Source organism: Pantherophis guttatus, chromosome 4, assembly GCF_059756535.1.
Source record: "Pantherophis guttatus breed Tessera chromosome 4, ASM5975653v1, whole genome shotgun sequence".
In the NCBI taxonomy this organism is placed as follows: domain Eukaryota; kingdom Metazoa; phylum Chordata; class Lepidosauria; order Squamata; family Colubridae; genus Pantherophis; species Pantherophis guttatus.
In genome coordinates this window covers 125,729,640-125,753,001 of record NC_142066.1, presented here as the reverse complement: position 1 = coordinate 125,753,001, position 23,362 = coordinate 125,729,640, and the positions used below count along the sequence as shown (strand labels likewise).

The following is a 23,362-nucleotide window of genomic DNA, read 5'->3' as shown; positions in this document are numbered from 1 at the left end:
TTTAAGCTTTTTGGAGTATACTTCCAACACAGTTGGGTAAGCTATTTAGAGAAAGGTTGGCATAGCCATAGAAGAAATGGCTGAGAGGCAGGATGCAAACTTGGCATTCCGTCTGATTTTTTTACTGCCTTTCTGAGGGCATGTGGTCTTTCCTTAAATCGGGATGATTACCTAAGGATATCTTGTTAGGTGAGTAAGACCAGCTGGTATCTTTAAGTGGTGCAAATGGATCTAATGATTGCTTCTCCTGGGTGGGAAACTGCACTTTGTCAGTTCACTGAGCACAGAAGTCTCTTGTCTATCAGGATTCTTCAGTCATCCAGGTCATGGTTGTCCCAAAGGTGCTTTTTCAAGAGGCAACTGGACTTTCTTGGTTTCCAGAAAGTCCAGTTGCCTCTTGAAAAAGCACCCTTGGGACAGGAGACTCTTGCATTGCTTCAGAGTGGGCAAGGCACATGATTGCTCACTGATAATAAGTGGATCCTCCTTCCAATTTGTTTTAGTTCTCTCTCATGATAATATGGCATAGTAACATGGCATCAATTGTAGAAAGTTAGCACCCACCCCTCTCCTAGAAGAATGAAATATTTTGAGAAATATTAAAAAGAATATATTTTCCTGAATGAGAAATGGAGAAACATGTTTTCTTAGAGGGAGAAAGCAGCCCCCACCTTCCTTAATAGCTCACAGAAGATGTCAGCACTTAAGAGATAAAGAGATAGATAGCTATATTCATAGGCAAAAATTCCCTGCAGCAAGGTCTGAACAAAGGCAGAATGAGGTTAGCCCTCATTCAAAATATTAATTTGTTAATTTGTCTCTTTAGCTCAGCATTTTGTAGCCCAAATATGCTTGCCCACTTTCTGGAGATCTTAAATGACCTCTCTACTAAAGGGTTTCACTTTATGAGCAAGAGTAACTTGGCTGCTGATAGTTATCCTTGGATTTTAACTATTTTAATTCCTCAATGTACTCTGGCAACCTGCCCAATTTGTAACTCCAGGCTGCAGATATTGCTGAGAAAAGGAAGGTATTCAGACAAAATGGTTTAAGTTTCCATGATGGCTGTGACTCATTGATCTTCAGTGTATATTCCCCCATTTCTAATCTAATGACTGGTATTTAGGGAAGCTTTTTGCAAGCAAAGAAGCTTTTTGAATTTTTGTACAGGTAATCCTTGACTTGCAACAGTTCATTTAGTGACCATTCAAAGTTACAGGGACACTGAAAAAAGTGACTTATGTCTGTTTTTCACACTTAAAACCATTGCAGCACCCCCACGGTCATGATAGGGTGGGGGAGGCAAAGCACCCCTCGACGTAAGTGACATTGAATTGGCCATGCCCACCCAGCCATGCTCACCCAGCCATGCCCACCCAGTCAGTCATTAGGGCAGAGAACCGGTTGTTAAAAATTTTGCAGCCCACCACTGGCCACAAGCTTTATATTTTGCTTTGATTTAGCAATATAAACTGTAAGTAAAGTGAAATACTATTCATAAATAAGACAGCAATATGACATAGGAATGATTGAAAAAGAAAAAAAGGGGGGAAGGCAACTAATTTGCTCAGGTAGTATTGATAGACTAAATATTGCACTTTATATGAAGTGTATATGAAGGCTGTGAGATTCAGAAGCAAAAGGTATTTTTGTAAATTTAGCACCTCTCTACATCTCTTTAAACCAAGTACATCTTTTCCTGAGGGCATAGGATCATAAGAAAAGGCATAGTATTTTTAAGAGTTGAAGACAGGTGCTACATTTATGCCCTGAAGCAACGTTTTGCCTTCAAGTCTGATTTTGTGCATAGTTCTACTATCAGTGCAACACTAATGTTCACCCAAAAACAAGGGCATAAATAATATATAAAATTCACAGAAAGAAATAATCTGTAATGTTGTTGTGACATGGCCTGGTGAATAAGCAATCCTTATTCACCAGGCCATGTCAATTGGGAGTTTGTTTTGAAATGCACCCATATTCAATACATGCTTTTAACAATTTTTAAGTATTATATTTACATTTATTTGAGGTATAGACTAAAAACTAAACTTTTTGTGCAAAAGTAGGATTTAACAAGAGATGGTTTTAAAGTTCATTCCAAGTGGCAGTGACATCAAAACGCATGCCTAAAATAGAGCATTTGTCTGCTTATTGAACAGATATTTGTACTAAAAAGAACTTTGATAGAGAATGAAGAGTATTCAAAAGAACCACCATTCACTTAATTTTGAGTAAGATCTCCAAAGACCTCCAAAACATTACTAAACTGTGTTTTTAAAGGGGAAAATTACTTACTTATGGCTGAGTGGCACTTACAGTTTAGATTGTCAATTGCCATGAATAAGTAGTAATTACACTAAGTATGTTTAATTTTTATTAAATAAAATGTAAATGACATGAAATTAGTTTGAGATTTAGTCCTAGATATACCCACCATTGTTTTGCAGTACATCTCACAAAATGCAGATCACCAGTTAAGTGGAGTCTAAAGCTTAAAAAAGTTGAACATCTCTATTATCCCCAGTAAAGATTATAAAAACCAGCATTATTTATATTTAAAAGCTAGAATGTTAAATTTCAAAGAGGGCATTTTGAAAATAAACTAGGAATTGTATCATTTACAAATATGATATGCATACCACACTCAACTTGAGTTTCCTTTGTCTACTCCAACATTCAGTCTAGAAGATCTCACATTATAGTTAATGAGTAGCACCTATCCAAAACTATCTTTCTCTGATGTATAACTGTTGGTAAAGTATACTATCTAAGCAATATTTATTTATTTAGAGTACTTATATCTTGCTTTTCTCATTTTTACTGATTTGTAACATTTACAACATTTTGCTGGCTCATTTTAAATAAAGGATAAAAGAGCAATTGATGGACTAAATAAAACATAAAACCACCTAATAAAAAAAGACAACATAACAGAAAAACAAAACTCTCAACAACTTTCGATGACATTAAAAAATTACAAAGCCTGAGTCAATAACCAGTCCTCAAGGAAGATGCTGAGGGTTTATAACTAGTAAGGCTTTTCTTTGAGTAGCACATTACTATTCCCTTTCCTTGATTAATAACATTAGACTTCAAGGAACAAAAGCAGTAGGTTTTAAAACTTGGCCTAAACATTGACTAGAAGATAGTGCACCAGTTTGAATATGGATGTGAAGTAGTTAAAATATCCTTCCTCTATTAATAATTTGATGGCCCTATTCTGAATCAGCAGACATTTCTGAAATCTCCGACTCACAAAACACAGCGCAATAATCTAAATAGGTTGTCAAACTATGCAGCTGCCACCCAAGATTGGTAAAAGGTCACTTCAACCTTAAAAGGCATCAGAACACCTAAGAGCAATGCTGGATCAGTAGCCCACATCAGATAACAAACCTCAAAAATATGCTGATAGATATAAGAATTTTTTAAAAGGCACACACTCCATAAACTAATAGATGAATAATGGAAATTAATAAAAACGTGCCTTTAAAACTATAACAGAAAATTAGCAAAGACATTGGAACGAAACTGGAATCACCTGATTCCAAAAGTACAACTTTGGAGAATGAAATGATTTGAGGTTGCTCCAAAAATATGACATCACTAGAAAAGTAATGGATTATTACATTATCACATCGATATTACAGCTCACTGAAATCCACTGAAAGTGACACCTAATTTAAAACTCATTTATTTCAATAAGGACTATATACAGTTTAGTCTAGATCTAGCTCTGTATCTCTAAAACATTCAGGGGTTGCTAATGGAATCTGCAAGCCTTAGTTTCTGAAGATATCATTGTCCTCTCACTAGACACACACACACTGAGGGGGGGGGGATCATGACACAATCTGGTCTTTGTCAGATATAAATGAAACTTTTCCCTTTCAACTACATAATAAGAAACAGTTTAGTACCATAAGATCCATAATCTAAAATACATTAGAGCTACTGTAAAATTGAATATAGAAGAAATTCATAGAAGAGTAGCAATATTATTTTAAATACCATGACTGTTGCATCGGGATGTTTCAACAAGTCTACTGCTTTGATCATAACAAGCCATGGCTTGATAACGGTAGCCTTGTCCACACTCTTTGATGTCTCCTTGAACTTTCATTCCCATAAGTATGTCTACTTTGCCTTCAGGTAATATACAGTCTGACCAGTTCCCAACTGGTTGGGCATTGTATTTGTCACACTGGCAGAATTGGGTCTCAATGAGTGGATACAGTTGAGGATTCTTACATTTCTCTTTCTTCTTACTTTTCCCTGAAAGAGAGAGAAAGAGTTTCAAAAAGTGCTTTCTTGAATCTGATCTAAAATTTGGTTCATACTTTGTGGTTGATTCAATATTTAATCAAAATTAACATTAAAATGTCTGAAAGAGGGATGCCTGAGGGGGAGGTTTTAAAAAAATAAAGATGCCAATCATATCTATGCATTTAAAGCTCCGCCCTTTTTACATCAGATGCCACACATGTGAAAAGAACAGGATTTGATTGCATTTTTGTAGCTGTCATGTTGCCTTTTTACATGTATCCCTATGAACACCACTAAATTTAAGACCCACTGCTTATAATTTATCAATGCTAAATACAATTTATTTCCCAGTCAGTACAATTATCATTACTCATACCACCAACACTACTACCAAAAATACAGATGCAGATATTTGCATTAATTCTTACCAATTAGTAAGCGCTTCCTTGTTCTAACTGATCCACAGTCCACACCGCAGGCAGAAAATTTTGACCAGGTTGTGAACAGGCAGTCATCTTGACAAGGAATTTGGCAGAGTTGTGTTAAGGGTGGTAAAGGCCCTGCATATTTGAGGCATTCACCAATATCAGCCTGACTGCCATCTTGTTTGCGACATGTAATAGCTGGAAGCAGGAAAGCAGAAGGAATTATAACAAACTGACAGGCCTTTTATTGGTTAGACAACGTAGCAGCTAACAATAGGCACCCACATTTGATTTAGAAGCTAGGCAATATGTTCATGAATAATATTATTTCCCCTGGGAACTCTCCACAATGGATTTATTTTCAAATATTAGGAAACACAGAATAATGCATATCTCCCATATAATACAAATCAGCAGTTGACCCACATAAAGCGACATAGAAATACAATACAAGTATACTGTGAAGGAAAGAATAATACTATATATTATTCCCCACTTTACAGCATAATTTAACTTCTATGTATAGTTAATTCTAAGAATAATAGATTTACGGAGAAAAAAAACCTTGATTCTTGCTCCAATTCTAAATATACTAGGATTATGCATATGTAAAAAAAATTAAATCTGGAAACAGCTCCTCTTGGAAAATAAAATTGGTAGGAAAGCAGAAACAACATGCATCTGAATGAATGAAGTTTAACAAAACACAAAAAATCTCCTTTCCAATAACAAAGAAATTTTAGACATGAAAACATTTGAAATACCATTTCAAGGCATTTGATAATAGAATACATACCTATATCTTACAAAGAACAAGATAGAGTTCCTTTGAAAGAGTCTATTGGAATGATATTTCATTTCATGCCATAAACCAAGTGCTATTTTTGACTAGCAATTCTACCACTTCATAAAACTCTTAATAAGCCATGGACAACTCATTGTCTCCAGCATCTTGTCATGCAACAGAGAAAAGGCTGCCTGTTCCAATTCTATATAAAAAGCAAAAACTAAATGAAATGCTTTTGGTAGCTAGCCATACTCCCTGTATTAAGGAGATTTTCTTGCTAATGTGTCATGCTGATTTTTTAAAAAATGCTTCCAATAATGTACGGACTGAGATCTAGGAGGAGATTATTTTATTTTGCAAATAAGACCTTCCCAAGAATTAAAATTTCAATTACATTCATTCAGCCAAGGCCAGGTAGTCCTCAATTTATGACCATAACTGAGCCCAAAGTTTCTTTTGCTAAATGAGGCGGGCCCACAGGAAAGTATCAGAAGCTAATAAACTACAAGTTTGTTCGCATGAAATATAATCATCCATATGTCTTACATTGCCTATATACAACATCTAGAGCAGGACAAAGGGGAAAACACCAGTTCCTCAGACCACCTCAGCTGCAGGTAGACCATGAGATACAGGCAAAATTATTGAGGTAATATCTTCTGAAAAATTAGATTTGCCCTTAGGTATCTCAAAGCTGTGTCAGAAATAAATCAGTTTGGCTGCGCAGACGATAGTGTAAGAATATACTAATATGAAATTGATTCGGGAATGGGAGAGTGCTCACAATGTGAGACTGCTCACACATCTGATGGCTATCTGGCATGAAATGAATTATTGCTGTCAAGGTATATATATAGGTAGCATTCCCTAATCCCCAAATATCTTTGTTATTAACAAAAAGTGTTAATGAGAAATTATTTAATAAGCTATACAAGAAAAGCTGTGGTAAGCAAAATAATAGTATGCTTATATGTCAGTCCATGAAAATCTTAAATTTATACATTCTAAAACAATTTTAGTTGCACATTCTGTCATCCAAGTCCACCATTTTACTTACACAGTGCAAATAGCATTTGAGACTAGAAATCAGTCTCTTATCACATTGTGCCAGGCTAATAATTAATCACTCTGTTCACATTAAATTGATTACAAGCATTAACACTAAGAATCAGAAATGTGCTTATTCTGGATTAACCATGAAGAATTGAAAAATACTCCAATAAACCTCAAGGACGCAATTGCCAATTATATCCAATTTAACAAGCATCTAGTTCACTTAACATACTATTCACTTGCTTGACATCTCAGGTTTCCTAAAAGAGTTATCTGAAATAAACTGCACTTCTAATTTTGCAGACGGAAAACTGATATAATTATAGCTGATAGTATTGTTTAAACTGTACCACAAGGGGACCTGGACTCATAAATTAATATTATGTGGATAATTAAATACAAAGTCTGTCCTGTGTATGAAAATCATTTTTAATGAAAAAAAATCCCTAAACCATTTATATTGTATAGTCAAATACAACCAAATTATACAAGCTATAAAAAAAAATGTCTGAAGTTATTAAATTGTTTTAAGGTATTTTATATTTCATACAAATTATGCATTATTTATTTATGTATATTTATAATTGCCTGTTATCTTCAAAGACAAAACTTTCATGACCCCACTTTTTCTTTTTAAAGCACATATTAACTTTGAAAATATATGATAAAATATTGAAAATGCCATATTCTTCTATGAAAAGATTCTCAGCCTGATGTTCCCCCAGCATATTATAGGCCAATTTCCGCTGTGCAATACTGTACAAAATTGTTATGCAGTTGTGCAAAAATGCTGTGAATTAAGAATGTTTTCAAAAATAGAAGTGCCAATAGTTTCTTTTTATCAATTAACAAAATGGAAAATAAATAACAGAAGAGAAATCTAAATCAAATAAATGTTTGTTGTGACCATCCTTTGTCTTCAAAACAGCATCAATTCTTACACTCGCACAAAGCCAGGGATTTTGTAGGATTAGAGTCAGGTGTATGATTAACCAATTATACCAGGAAGGTGCTAATGATCATCCATTTCATATGTAAGTTGAAACACAATAATTAACTGGAACAGAAACAGCTGTGTACGAGACTTAAAACTGGGTGAGGAACAGCCAACTGCTACTAAGCTGAGGTTGTGGAAAACAGTTTCATGTCACAGGTCATACACCATGGAAAAACTGAGCACAAAAACAAGACATAAGGTAAGCTATACTGCATTAGCAAGGCAGATTTTCAAGCAGACTGGGGTTTCCAAATGTGCTGTTCAAGCTCTTTTGAAGAACAACGAAGAAATGGGCAACACTGAAAACCGTAGATGCAGTGATTGACCAAGGAAACTTAATGCACAGATGAAAGACACATCATACTTACTTCCCTTCAACATTGGCAGTGCCATCACAACATATTTGGTGGAAACTAGCGGGACCCATGTATACCCATCTACTGCCCAGAAAAGTCTGGCCAGAAGTGGTCTTCATGGAAGAATTGTGGCCAAAAAGCCATACAGCCAAAATGGAAATGCTAAGTGACTCAACAATTCATGAAAACATAGGAACTGGGGTGCAGAAAAAATGACACCAGGTGCTCTGACTGATGAGTCAAAATTGGAAAGATTTGGCTGTAGCAGGAGGCAATTTGTTCACCAAAGGGCCGGAGAATGGTATAATAATGAGTATCTGCAGGCAACAGTGAAACCTTGCAAGTTTGGAGCTGCATTTCTGCAAATGGAGTTGGATATTTGGTCAGGGTCAGTGGTGTCCTCAATGCTGAGAAATACAGGAAGATACCTATCCATCATGCTATACCACCAGGGAGGTGTATGATTGGCCCCAAATTTATTCTGCAGCTGGACAATGGCCCCAAACATACAGCCAAGGTCATTAAGAACTATCTTCAGCATAAATATAAACAAGAAATCCTGAAAGTGGTGGATCTCAACATCATTGAGTCTTTTTTGGGATTCCATGAAGAGACAAAAGGATTTGAGACAGCCTACATCCATAGAATATCTGTGGTTAGTTTTTCAAGATGTTTGGAACAACCTTGAAGGAATGTTGCTAAATTCCTTCAAAAATGCTGTGCAAGGGTATCTAGAAGAATTGATGCTGTTTTGAAGGCAAAGGATGGTCACACCAAATATTCATTTGATTTAGATTTCTTTCCTGTTAATTTACTTTCCATTTTGTTAATTGATAAAAAAAATAAACTATTAACGATTCTGAGAGCATTCTTAACTTACAGCATTTTTGCATAACTGCCTAACATTTTTGCGTAGCACAGTGAGTTTGTGTATGTATACACATACACACACACACACACAAATAATCCACACATTTTGTTTATAGATAAATACATAATGACTAATGATAAACACAGAATGACTAATCTCCGGAATTTGTAAATCAATCTATTCAAAAGATCTGCATCTAGCTATCTATAAAGTTTGATTCTCTTTTTCTGTGTATCATGAATTTTTTTTTGAAAAATAAATTGAAAAAGTGTAAGGAGTAAGAAGTCATGACTCCTTCCACTGTTTTTACCTAGATATATTAATGTATGTCAAATACTTAATTAAACTAAACTAACTAAGGCTTTCACATAAAAATGTTACATCTTTGGAAATTTGCTCTTTTCATGTTAGTTTTTGATTGAACAGATACCTTCTCTGTCCTTGTTGCAGGTTTTGACTAAGTAACACCATTTTGATTTTTCTAAGTTCAGCTTTCATTTGGAAGAAATATATTTTATTTATTATTTTACAAGGAAATCCTACTTTTTTCTCAAAAACATCAAGGTAGCAAGATGGGTCTGTCTTTGCATTTTATATACCCTGTAGCATTAGGATTAATTGGTACAGTATACTATGCATGTAAAGAAGAGGTGTCAAAAAAAAGTCAAAATGATAGTGGTGAAGATATGAAGTCCTGCTCCATTTTCACCTGCATTGCATAGGCAACACACGTAAAAAGGAGAAAACGCTTTGACTGCACAGTTGTGGATGCAACCATGACTTTATAAAATGCTTCCTTGTCTCCCACAGGTGCCCAGGAGACTTATGAAAACTCATTAACTTCTGAAGCTGCTGCAATATGTAACAATTTGTTTAAAAAAGTAATGAACCCTAATAGCCAGAAATTTGTTTAACAAAATGTATTTGGCCACCCAATTAACAAAAGTGGGTGGTGGTTGTTTAGAATTATTCAGAGTTGGAAAGGACCTTGGAGATCTTCTAGTCCAAACCTCTGCTCAGGCTCTATACCATTTCAGACAAATGGTTGTCCAATCTCTTCTTAAAAACTTCCAGCATTGGAGCATTCACAACTTCTGGAGGCAAGTCGTTCCACTGATTAATAGTTCTAATTGTCAGGAAATTTCTCCTTAGTTCTACGTTGCTTCTCTTCTTGATTATTTTCCATCCATCACTTCTTGTCTTGCCTTCAGGTACCTTGGAGAATAGGTTGACTCCCTCTTCTTTATGGCAACACCTTAGATATTGTAACACTGCTATCATGTCACCTCTATTCCATTTGAATTGTTGTAGCTTTGAGTCCTATTCATATTTATTTATTTCTTATTTTTTTCTGGTGATGCAAAAGGACAAACTGCATCGAATTATCTTATATTCTTGTTTTTTCTTTGGGTAGCAAGTGTTTTTAACTCTAGTAGTTTTTACCTACAGACCTACTGTTGAATCAGGCGCAGGAAAGGAAGACTGGACCAGCTCGATACATTAATAACTTTATTAGGTACAAGTAACGAGTCAAGACTGCTGGCGCGCTGCCGGAGCTCTCCTTATATTCGCTCCCGGCAGACGCACCGCCCCTTGACAGGGATTCAAATTTCCCGCCCGATGGCTGGCAGCCAATCAGGGCGGATGTCCTTATAAGGACATAACACTCCTCCCCCCTTAGTCCGAACTGTCAATCTCGTTCACAAAAGTCACGTAATCGCGCAGGTACGCCGGACGCCTCGGCACCCTAGCTGACCTGCGCAGTCTCACTTCTCCTCCGTCTCCGACCTGGAAGGACGGGGCTCTTTCGTCTCCGGGTTCCCTCTCCGGAACCGGGCTCGGTTCGGCTGTCGAGTGAGCGGGGCCACCCCCAGCGCCTCCGGCCGGACCGCAGACCTTGGATGGCTGGTCCTGGTGGTCTTCCTCCTGGCCTGTGGATCTCTCGACTCGTCTCGGTTGCTCGGTTCCGACCCGGGAAGAGCGTCTGAGTCTTGGTAAGTCCATGTCTTGCTCCTCCCTGGTCTCCCGGGCGCTGTGGTTCGGTCTCGGTCCGGCTTGCTGCCGCTCGGTTGGTGGTTCCGCTCGGTTCGCGTGGTGCTGGCTTGCGTTGTTGTCGTTGTGCCGTCCGACCTCGCAGGGGTGGCGTTGGTCCCCTCGGTTGGGCTGGCGTTGGTCTACCTCGTCTGGTCGGCGGTGGTCGACCTGGTCGGGGTGTTGTTGCGGGGCTACCTCTGCGGGGCGGCGGAGGTCTCCCCTGCCGGGATGGTGCAGGTCTCCCTGGCCGGGTTGTTGTCAGCTTCCCCTTCCCCCTAGTCCCTGGTCTACCGTTGGTTGGTGCCTGGGGCCATCCGGGTCGGGGTGTCGTTTCTTGGCTGTCTTCTGTGATGGGCGAGGGTCCCCCACGTCGGTGAGTCGTGTGCCACCCTCGCCCGTGGGTTGTGGGGTGCCCGTCTTGGCTGGGTCCCGGTCTACTCGCCTGGAACTGCAGTCTCCCTGGCTGGGCTGGCATAGGCTGCTGTAACTGGTGGGGTGCGCTGCTCCTCCTCTGGGCAGGTCCCGGTCTACCTGCGGGCTGGGTTGGTGGTCCCTGGCCTTGCCGTGCCCGGTGCCCACCTGGCTGGGTTGGTGTTGCCATCCCCTGTGCGGTTGGCCCCGGTCTACCTCGCTGGGCTGCCGACGTGACAGCATCTGGTAGTGGGCTGGGCCGACCTTGTCGGGGTGGTGCTGCTCTGCCTCGCAGGGGTGTGGTAGGCCTACCTCGTTGGGGCGTTGCAGGCCTACCTCGCCGGGGTGTTGTAGGCCTACCTGGTCTGGGTGTGGTAGGTCTACCTCGCCGGGGTGTTGGAGGCCTACCTCGTCGGGGTGTTGTAGGCCTCCCTCGTCAGGCTGGTTTTCATGTGCTCCCCCCCACCTTTTTCGGAGTTGGTCGATGTGGCGTCTCGTGAACTGTCCATCTTCCAACTCGACGATGTAGGATTTGGGGCCGGTTGTGCTGGCAATTTTCCCCTTCAGCCATTTAGGAGAGCCGCTGAAATTCAGCGCGAAAATTGAATCTCCGTTGCTGAAGGCGCGAAGCGGGCGGCTGGCGGTTGCGGTCACTTCCGGGCTGTATTGGGGGTGCTGCCGGTCCAAGGGTGACCTCAACCTTCTGCCCATCAACAGTTCGGCCGGGCTCTTGTGGGTGGTGGCGTGTGGCGTGATGTGCTGGGTGAGGAGGAAATTGTCTATGCGCTCTTGCCAGTCCCCCGGGCCCATTTTGGTGAGGGCCTCTTTGGTCAGTCAGACCATGCGTTCAGCTTGTCCGTTTCCGGCCGGCCTGTAAGGGGCGGACAGGGCGTGGCGGATGCCCAGTCCTGCCAGGAAGGACTCCATGGCCAGGGATGTGAGCTGGGGGCCGTTGTCTGAGACCAGCACATCCGGTAGACCATGTGTGGCAAAGAGGCGGCGCAGGGCTCGGATCGTTGCGTCTGTTGTGGTAGATGCCATGGGCACCACCTCGAGCCATTTGGAGAAGGCATCTACCACGATGAGGAGGTGTCGCCCTTGCATCGGACCCGCGAAGTCGATGTGGATCCTCGACCAGGGGTTGCTGGGGGTCTCCCACTTCGTGACTTCGGATTGCGGCGGCGCTGGGCGAACTTCTTGGCACGGGTCACATCTGGAGACCCATTGTTCAATGTCTCTGTCCATGGAGGGCCACCAGACATAACTCCGTGCCAGGGCCTTCATGCGGACGATGCCCGGATGCCCCTTGTGCAGGGTCTCTAACGTCCGCCGTTGCAGAGTGCTTGGAATCAGCACCCTGTCTCCCCATAGCAGACAGCCTTTTATGGTGGACAGCTCCTCCTGTTTCCTGGCGAACGGGCTGAACCTTTCCTCTGGCTTTTCCGCTGGCCACCCTCTGAGGATCCAGGACTTCACTTGGCGGAGTGTGGGGTCCTTTTGGGTGTGGACGGCCACATCTGCGGATGACACCGGGCAGCTGGCGTCGTCATCAATGTGAAGTAGGTGGAGCGTGGGGGCTGGGTCTTCGACCGGCTTCTTCGACGGGCATCTGCTGAGAGCGTCAGCGTTTCCTATGGCTGTGCCTGGCTGGTGCACGAGCCTATAGGAGTAGCCAGCTAGGAAGATGGCCCATCTCGTCATTCTTGGGGACATGAAGGTCGGGGTTGGTTGGTCGCCTGCGAGGAGTCCCAGGAGAGGCTTGTGGTCTGTGACTATGGTGAAGCGTCTTCCGTAGAGGTATTCGTGGAAGCGCTTCACTCCAGCCACGATGGCCAGGGCTTCTTTGTCCAGCTGGCTATAGTTCCGTTCTGCGCCGGACATAGTCTTTGAGAAGTACGCGATTGGGGCTTCCGAGCCATTGGGCAGTTCGTGGCTGAGAACTGCCCCCACCCCGTAAGGCGACGCGTCGCAGGTCAGTCTGATGGGGAGCGTCTCGCTGTATTGGATGAGGACGCTTTTGGACGTCAATAGTCCTTTGATGGCCCGGAATGCCGCTTCCTCTTCCTGGCCCCACTTCCAGGAAGCCGATTTCCCCAGCAGGGGGTGGAGTGGCTCAGCAACTGTGGCTTTCTGTTTTAAGAAAATGGCATAGAAGTTGAGCAACCCAAGGAAAGCCTGAAGCTCCGTTTTGTTTTTTGGGCTTGGAGCTTCATGGATTGCTTCCACTTTTGATTTGGTGGGGTGTATGCCTGTGCTATCAATGAGGAAGCCCAGGAACTCGACTTCCTGTACTCCTATGATGCACTTGTCCCGCCTGACCCTCAAACCCTTGGCCTTGAACCGCTGCAGGACAAGCCTGAGCCTTTCAAGGAGTTGGGCTCTTGAGTCACCGGAGATGAGCACATCATCGAAGTAAGGCACCACCCCTGGAACGCCTTGGAGAAGGCGTTCCATCATGGATTGGAAGATACCAGGGGCAGCGCTGACTCCAAATTGGAGGCGGTTACATTTAAATGCCCCTCTGTGCGTGACAATTGTTTGAGCCTCCGCCGTTTTGTCATCCACTGGCAGTTGCTGGTAAGCCTGGGCCAGGTCCAGTTTCGCGAAAATTGATCCAGATCCCAGGGAATGCAGCAGATGTTGCACCACTGGGACTGGGTATACGCTCTGTGCCAACGCCTTGTTGATGGTACAACGGTAGTCAGCACAGATGCGCACAGACCCATCATGCTTCAGTGGGGTCACAATGGGGGTCTCCCATGAGGCATGATCGATCGGTTCCAGGACGCCCTGGGCGATCAGCTTATCCAGCTGTTCATCTACTTTAGGCCGCAGGGCAAATGGAACTCGGCGGGGCTTGAGCCTGATTGGGGTGATTCCCTTGTCCAGATTAAAGGAGATTGGCCTCCCCACAAATTTCCCCAGTTTACCATCGAAGACTTCTTTGAACTCTTTGATGATGGAGTCGAGTTCGTCCCTGCGGATCTCGTGGATGCCCTGAAGTGAAAGTCCTAGCGGCTTGAACCACTCCACACCCAACAGGTTCGGTCGGCTGTGCTGCACGATGGTGATGGGTAGCTTTCCGTCGAAGTCGTTGTACTTCACGTGGATGGTGGCTCTGCCTAGGATTTCAATGGGGTTTCCGTTGAAGTCCACAAGTCTCGCTTTCGGGGTTTTCAGCTGGGTCCTTTTGTATGCCGGTTTCAGCTGTTGTAGGTGCTGCCAGTCCATGATGGAGTAGGCGGATCCGGAGTCTACCTCCATTTTGCACGGAGACCCCTCTGCTAGCAGCGTCACGTGGAACTTGGTGGTCCCCTCGTCGCTTGTGTGAGCAATGGTGGTGGTCTGGTGCACCGTTCTGTTTCGGGGATATTCCTCCTCCCCGCGCCGGGACTGGTTTGAGGACCGTTTGGATGTCCTCTGGTTATCTTTGCGATTTTCCCGGAATCGTGGTCTGGGCAGTTCCGGGGCTGGATCTGTGGCTCTGCAGGCCTCGGCGATGTGCCCCCTCTTCAGGCATCGGCGGCAGGTCGCGTCCCTCCATCTGCAGTTTGCCCTGGGGTGGTCGCCTCTGCAACTGCCGCATCGTTCTCCCCGGTCGCCATGCTGTGGGTTTTCCCGCCTGGGGGGGTGGGAAACCTTGTGGACGGCCCTTTCCTCATCCGACTCGGATTGCGTGGTTGCCTCGTCTGATGAGGTCAGGCCCGACTTGTGGATCTTATGGATCCCTCTTGCTTTTACCATTGCGGCGGCTGCTTGCTCAGATGTTTCAGCCGCTGTTGCTTCGTCGAGGACGTCTTTGAGCGGGATCCTCTTCCGGCTGAGGAACTTTTTCTGCAGCCCCACATCTCTCATGCCAAAAACAACGCGGTCTCGGATGGCGTTGTCCACGTTATCGAACTCGCAGTTGGCAGCGAGTTGGCGAAGTGCTGCCACGAATTCCTTGATGGATTCACCTTCCCGCTGGTTTCTTTGCTGGAAGGTGAACCTGTTCGTGATGGGGGTGCCTGTAGGTGCGTAATGCTCCTGTAGGACTTCCTGCAGGTCGTTCCAGGACATCTCCTCAATGTCCCTGGGTGCCACGAGGTCAATCGCCATCTCTAGGATGTCCGATCCGCAATGAGCCAGGAAGAGGGCTCTTTTCCTCTCATCGTCGAGGTTCTGGTATCCATTGCCTCGCAGGAACTGCCGGAATCGGACCATGTATGACCTCCACTTCTCCCGGGCTGGGTTGAATGGGTTCAGCGCGGTCATCGGGGCTTGCGGGGCAGCCATTCTGGAAGTCGCTGTGGTGTAGTGACTTCAGCTAGGTGGGCGATCGTGCCAAGAGTCTTGTTCGGGTTCTTCTCTCAAGTCCTTCGTCGCCAGTGTTGAATCAGGCGCAGGAAAGGAAGACTGGACCAGCTCGATACATTAATAACTTTATTAGGTACAAGTAACGAGTCAAGACTGCTGGCGCGCTGCCGGAGCTCTCCTTATATTCGCTCCCGGCAGACGCACCGCCCCTTGACAGGGATTCAAATTTCCCGCCCGATGGCTGGCAGCCAATCAGGGCGGATGACCTTATAAGGACATAACACCTACATTCCTACAATTGGATGAGTTATGATCTATGTTTATAATACAGGCATATCAAGAAAAGCCTTCTGTCCAAGTTGGAACACAATTGCCATCAATACTTTTCTAATAGCATGCAAAGACAAATAATTCCAGATGAATCATTTTGGTGTTCTAATCTCTCTTGTATAATCATATCAAACTGAGTCACAACTGTTATTTTTTGCTATTGGAGGTTCTTCAGCAAAATGTTGAGTTTTTGAAGATCAGGAATGTGTTTCTATGAAAAAGCAGCATCAAATGCTTAATGTATAGACATTGCCTAGTTTCAGCTGTGAGTTTCAAACTAGTTTTAGAGCTAATTCTTGAGAATATATATCGATTTAGTTATTTAAAATGTAGAAGAATTTAGCAAAGCCTTTTGAATAAGGCCAGAACTATAAGAATTTATTTTGATGGTATTCTGGGGTATGTTTTATTTATTTTCACAAAGTTGCTGGTGCTATTAACACAATATGTGAATGGGGTTATTGTTTTAAGTACATAGCAAGTAAGGAGCTGGGGAGAGAGAAGTAGAGGGAACCTGAAAATGTTTTCACTGACAGAAGTAAAAGAAAATTGGCTTTCAATTAAAGTTGTGGCATATTCATTTACATTGGTATGATTTGAAACAAAAGCACAATTATGCAAGACAGATAGAGTTAGAGTTCTCTTGAAGGATGACTCCTGTTAATTTTCTGATTCACTCCTGAATTCACCCCAGCTCAGCATTGTTAAAAAAAGTAAGAAAGCTGGAAATACAAACATATTACTTTAATTATAATAGCAACCCATGTATTTATTCCAATTACAACTGGGAACTGACAAGGGTAAGTTTCTTCCATGCTTTCACTTAATTTTTGCCATCTTCATTTAATTTCTAATTAACCCAGGAAAAACAACACCCAAGCTAAATGAGAACGATTAACTGTCGAGCATATGCATATTTGAACCATTCCCTTCTGATGCATCTAAACTCGATAGCCACATCTGGCACAGAAGGGCAAAGGCCAGGCCCAAAAGCAACATCTTTCTATTGCTGCTTTACTATTCATTTATTAATTTCCCCTCCCCAGAAGAAAAGCCAAAGGACCAAGTGGTTGGATGCCTCTACATACATCTTAGAGCAGAAGAGTGCAATGCTGAGCTATTCAGGGGCTACATAGCTAGGGAACCCCTAAGGTCTCCTAAAGGTTGCCACCCAACTCCAGCTTTGAATGTGAAAGAAGGGGGAAATTACTAAAACCCTTGTGGAGCAATCATATTAGCTGTGTTTAATTAATGCAATTTGTTTTAATTAAAATGCAAATTAAATCAAATCAAATTGAGTTGTTATTCTGGCCCCAGTTTTGTCTTGGCTTACTATCTGGAGTGCAGCCCTAGTGTGTTAGTTAAAAGCCACTCACATCTCTTGCCCTGAAAAATGATGTGCTACCTGGTCTGGCGGGATTCTGAGAAAGAGAAAATGGAAACTACAGCAGCAACAGCAGCAGTAACAGCATAATCTAGTCATGGGGGGCTGCTGCCGGATGTAACAACCGGTTCTCCCGGAACCAAAAATGTGAGAGCACGCACGGCATCGAAAAACCGGCAATTATATAGAACATGGTAGCATCAGGGTGGGTGGGCAGGGCCAGCCCTGGTCAGAACTACCGGTTCACCCAAACTGGTCCGAACTGGCAGCAGCCCACCACTGAATCTAGTGTTCCTCAGCAATGAACAGAATGCTACTCATGTCATAATTGCTTCTTGCTGCTGTTTAACTGTCCACTTACTGGAAAGATTTCCAAATAGATACCGAAGAGCGGATTCTATTCAGAGCTACCACAGTTTATATGCTAAATCTGGGATTGATTGTGTACTACCATTAGGATCATTAGAATAGCAGAGTTGAAAGGGACCTTGGAGGTTTTCTAGTCCAATCCCCTACTTAAGCAGGAAACCCTATACCATTTCAGAAAATGGTTATCCAATCTCTTCTTAAAAACTTCCAGTGTTGGAGCATTTATAACTTCTGGAGGGAAGTTGTTCCACTGATCGTTCTAACTGTCAGGAAATTTCTCCTTAGTTCTAGGTTGCTTCTCTTCTTGATTAGTTTCCATCCTTCTTGTCCTGCCCTCAGGTGCTTTGTAGAATAGTTTGACTCACTCTTCTTTGTGGCAGGCCCTTAGATATTGGAACACTGCTATCATGTCACCCTAGTCCTTCTTTTCATCAGACTAGACATACCCAGTTCCAGCAACCATTCTTTATATGTTTTAGCCTCCAGTCCCCTAATCATCATACTAACAATGTTCCATTCTTGGAGCTGTATATATTGAATAACAGGACACCTCAAAATGCAAGCACAGATTCAATGGAACATGAGTAACTGAAGAGAGAAAAATCTTCATGAAAGTGTAAATACAACAATGACCTCATGATGAATATCATGAATCAGTTTTAGTGTTACTAACCTCTTGCTTGTAGACCTGGACCACATGTTTCTTGGGCACCTGGGCTGTCTTGCCGAACATACCATGGTACAAGTTGGCACCGGCGCCATTTGTGTGTCTTCCATCTGCAGCAAAACAAAAACAAAAAAAATCCCAAAATGTCTACATGAACCAGGGATGGGTTTCTACTGGTTCACCCCAGTTTGGGCAAACCGGTAGTGGTGGTGGTGGGAGGCTCTGCCCACCCACCTAGATGTCATCAAAGACTCTCTGCGCATGCGCAGAAGCTTCTGTGTATGCGCGTGCCCGCACACTGATAGCGAACCAGTAGCGCCGGGATTTGAATCCCATCTCTGATGTGAACACAGGTCACAATAATTGTTTTGTTTATTTTCAATAAGTCTAACAAAATGGCAACTTCAAGCTGATCCTTGCTGGTGCTGAAAAATAGGATCATACCTAATTAGTACTTGGATGGCAAGGAAAATTTAAAAATAGCAATCATCATCATCATTCAGAAGAAAGCAATAGCGATCTATTATTTTTTCAGCAAGAAAATTACATACATGCGCCTATCACAGTTTCATTACTTGCAAGAGTTTCTAAAGATATCTTAAATATTCACAGAAAAATAATTACATGACTTTCCATTTAACTCCATGTTTTGCTGTTTACTTACACTGACATTAAATCTGTTATCTTTATCCTGATTATCTTCATATCTTTTTTAAAAATGTGGCTGAATGGCAATTTTTGTAGCCAGCAACTAGATCACGGATGTTAAACTCGGGCCGTCATGTTGCCATCATGTGATTTTTCACAATGTTTTTCCCCTTCACAGGGATAGGCATGCCTGCATGAGACACGTTCGGCTTCTGGGCCACTATTTTGACACCTCTAAACTAGATGGTTATTTCAGGGGTGGGTTCTAATTTTTTTTACTACCGGTTCTGTGGGCGTGGCTTGGAGGTCATGTGACTAGGTGGGCGTGGGTAGATGGTCAGAGTCATTTCTGGAAGGTCCTCGCACTTACGACCAAGTCCTCACACTTACGACCCGACTCATTTGATTGCTTTTAACACTGATCAGCTGTAGGACGGCCCTTTGAAGCTCCGCGGCAAGAGTTTAAAGAGTTTTTTCCCCTCTAGTCATCAGCTGGGACTCAGGAGGCAGCAATAGATTGGGAGTGGGACCAAATAAAAGGTAAGAATAACATGGGTGGGTGGGGGGTGGGAGGGCGGGGGGGAGAACCGGTTCGGTGACGTCATATCGTCACCGCTACTGGCTCGGCTGAACCAGACTGAACCGGAAGGAACCCACCACTGGGTTATTTGCATTTAGAACTTTTCAGTCTAATCTATAACCCTGGGTTTGCCTGATCATCTTCCATTCAAGCACACATAAACTAAAACTTTAATTAGCTTTCTGAAGCTAACCCTTTTTCCAATGTTGGATATATTTACATATACAACTGGCTTTGTATAGTTTCATAAATAAAGGAAAATGGCAAACTGCTATCAAGGTTTAAGTTCCCCCCCAAAAAACTTCCACTTTTCTCCATGCATGTAAAATGGCTCATATCGAAAACATTTAAGTGTGATTCTTGGCCTCCCCAAAAAGTGATTTCCTCTGTTTTAGAGTGACAGAGGACAAAAGGAGTTTTAGTTAAAAAATAAAATGTCACCTATAAAACACGCAGACAGGAGGCGGATCACAGTCTTTTTCTTCATATAAGGTCTCTGGGCAGTCGCGACCCCCATTTGCAGGGAGCTGCAAGATGACTCGATGTCGAGATTGTTTTGTCACAGTAACAACTGACCCTATGAACAAACATACAAACATCCATTTTGCTTCTCTTTTTATTGGACCACTGCACTGAAATTTGAGAAATTAGAAAACGTATAAAAAACAGCTTTACTAGTTGCTGAATCCTTTAGAATGCATTTTAAATATATTTGAAGTATCATAAGTAAAGCAAAACCTATTTTAACTTCTAGGTTAAAACAAACTATAAATAAATGATGTAATTGCATAGGAAAAAACAAATAATTTATTATACTGTCATAGTTTATATCTGAATATTTTATAAAGTTCTCACATTTATTTTCAAAGTGATTTTCTATATATATTCAGTTTAGTCTTAATGGCCATGATAGCTTACTTTGGAAGCTTGTATCTTATGTTTAATATATCATTCTCTTGATTTAGGCATCTAAGATCATCAGTATTTTATGGATATCTCTCATTTACAATCAAATGTTGTATTTACCTCTTGCATACGCTTCCCAAACTGTGCTGCACCTCTGTGCACTCTCTCCGACTCACACCGTAATATTGTTTTGATTGTAGCTAATTTTGCAGTTTCTATCAACTGTGAGCACTTACTGAGATATTTATATTGCCTGACTCATAACCAAAGCATTTTTATTGCTGATCAAGAATTAGAAAGATCCAAGTTTATTTCACCATTCAATTGTGAAGCTTTCTGAATGAGACTATCACAATCTTTCATACTTACCTAACAGAATGGAATACTAAAGGTAATATAGGTGAGGAGGAACAGACTTCTATGCATTTCCTTGTGTTCTTGAACGAAAGATGAGATATGAATGCAATTCATAAATAAATCATCTTGTTTAATAGAGATGCCAATCCTGACATCCAGCATAGTTGCTCATTGCTGTCATGTTTACATGCAGGTGCAAATGCAATAAATTTGATATTAAAAAGAAATGACTTCGATATTGCAATTAAAGAAATACCAAAGTATTGTACACCCTGTGCAATTGCTCTATACTTAACACATTGAAGTCACATATCTAGTTTTTCTTCACTATCATATTAAATATTTCAGGCATTTATTTAAAGCCTAGAATTTCAAAATGCTCTTTGTTTTCAGTTACGGGTTTAATCTGTCTAATCCTTCATTAGTTGGTAAATACTTTAATTAGCAACCCAAGTGGCTGTAAAAGTAACCCTGTATTGATCTCACATTTTACACAACATGGAGCACAGGCTGTGAACTAAACAGGGTATCTTTTCAATACAACAAGGACAGGACTTCAGCAAAGAAGAGGTGAAAGCAAACACCATATGCCACAAGGAGATTAACTCACATGAATGAGGAATTATATTATTGACTGTAGCAATAACAGTGCTTACATATTAAGATAAATGCCTCCTGCTAGAGACAAAGGGATAAGGCAGAAATATGTGGGCAAGACTCAGGCCATCAAAACTACTTTGGAAATATAATTAGGATGTAGAAGAAATTCAAAAGAAATGTAGCATGCAGAATTGTAATTGCAACCAGTTACATTAAACATCTGGTAAGATGTGCTCAATTAAGATTCCTAAACTTTATTTGCATGATGTTTATTTTTTCAGAATAGTATTTTAATATCTATAACTTCTATCTTCTATGAAAAATATAGAATAAAAAAGGAGGAAAAATATCTCTTCATTCTACTATTGTTTATATGTTAAAAAAGGCATAAACCCTCTGCACTGCTGAATTTGAAGGTGAAATTTATTGGATACCGATATGGTGGTACCTCGGTACTCATCATTAATTGGTTCTAGGATGTGTGATGAGTACTAAAAACGATGACAGATTTTTCCCATAAGGAATAATGTAGTGAGTCACAAGGCAGCCAACAGACAAGTTCTAGCTTATGCATTGAGTAACAAACAAACAATGAGTACTGGGACAAAATTTGCACGTCAAAATGCATTGAGTATCAAATTTGATAAGTTTCAAAGCAGGTGAATTCCAAGGTATTGTATATCTGGTCCCTTTCTTAATTTCAATTATGACCCTCCATAAAGTGCGAAATAAAATAAATACCAGCAAAAAGTCAATTCAGAAACATTTCTGCTTAAAACCATATTAATATTTACTAAACTGAAAGAGCCATCTCAATAGGAAGGTTAGGCTTTAATCAATGGATTAAAAAAAAGATTAGAAGAAATAATGAAAGCTATTTACTAAAAGATAATACTCTTAGAGATGGAAAAATAAATATGAAAATCACTAAGAATTACAGATATCTTTCAGAGAGTGGTTTTGGTAGTCAAGATTGTGAAGAAGATGGAACACATTAACTTCAACTTATAGTTTTCATTATTTTTACTATTTGTTCAAGGGATTTTTTATTTGTTAATGCATTTCTTTTTCATTTGATTTGATTCAATTTACACATAGATATGTGAAGTCTGAATCAGGATAGGCTACAAATCAATCCATCAAATAAAATTATTGAAAACAGAAACCCTGTAATTGTTGCAACTTTTGCACAGAATAACAGAGAAAGACAGACAGACATTTGTTATCTTCCTACAAATATCTGATGTAGAAAGATTTGCTCTGGAACAGAAAGTTATTGTACATATTATTTTCCTCTGGCCATTTTTAAAAGGGTGAAAGAGATTCTTGATACAGGTATGTTACATTTCCTATATTTCCTTCCCGACAGAAAAAAAAACACAATTACTTTCTAATCAAGCCTATAGCCCTCGAATGCTAAAATAATTGACCAATAAAGTAGAATTTCAATGCATTTTGGAAGTAATTGCAGCATATTTAATTACTGTTCATTTAATTCTAGTGAGTTTATTAGCAGCCATTGAAAAATCAGTCACTGTTAAAACTAAAAGTTATACTTGCTTAAATCACATTGAAATCTCACAACATAAACCTTGAAGACTTGTGATGAGGTTAACAGCCTGGAGAAGGAATTCAAATTATTTATCTATAAAACTCAAGCACAGTACCTTCTTGACATAAAGAAGGACACAGTGTCCAATCACTGTAAGGAGTCACAATGCAGTCTTTCCTGCAGGGCAATAAACAAGGTCTAACAGTTTCAGGACGAAGGTTTTCGGGACACCTATAAAAAACAATGAAAACATTAAATGTACAGTAAAAATAATATGGTACTTGTCAAAGTGGTAATAGAAAAGGAAAGATAAAAAGGAAATATTTTTTTTAAAGAAAATGTTATTACCTTTCAGACTCATGGATCACTTTGTTCCTTTTTTCCACATTGATATTTCTGTACCTAGTTTTTGTTTTTTCATTCCAATAATTCAGAGGAAACCTCTATTAAACCATAATAACTGAACAATA

The 23,362-nt window shown here is 41.2% G+C and overlaps 1 protein-coding gene across 8 annotated transcripts in view; it reads right to left on the bottom strand.

Annotated features, from left to right (window-relative positions):
* The window catches only part of THSD7A (thrombospondin type 1 domain containing 7A), a 308,047-nt gene that overhangs the window by 58,454 nt on the left and 226,231 nt on the right, over window positions 1-23,362 (bottom strand). For all 8 annotated transcript variants that reach the window (XM_060685655.2, XM_060685658.2, XM_034401949.3 and 5 more), the window contains 5 exons: window positions 23,008-23,123; window positions 19,919-20,054; window positions 18,256-18,359; window positions 4,698-4,892; window positions 4,015-4,278 (listed from right to left, as the gene is read on the bottom strand). In XM_060685655.2, the coding sequence (XP_060541638.1) occupies window positions 4,015-4,278; window positions 4,698-4,892; window positions 18,256-18,359; window positions 19,919-20,054; window positions 23,008-23,123 (815 nt within the window). The remainder of the gene's footprint in view (window positions 1-4,014; window positions 4,279-4,697; window positions 4,893-18,255; window positions 18,360-19,918; window positions 20,055-23,007; window positions 23,124-23,362) is intronic.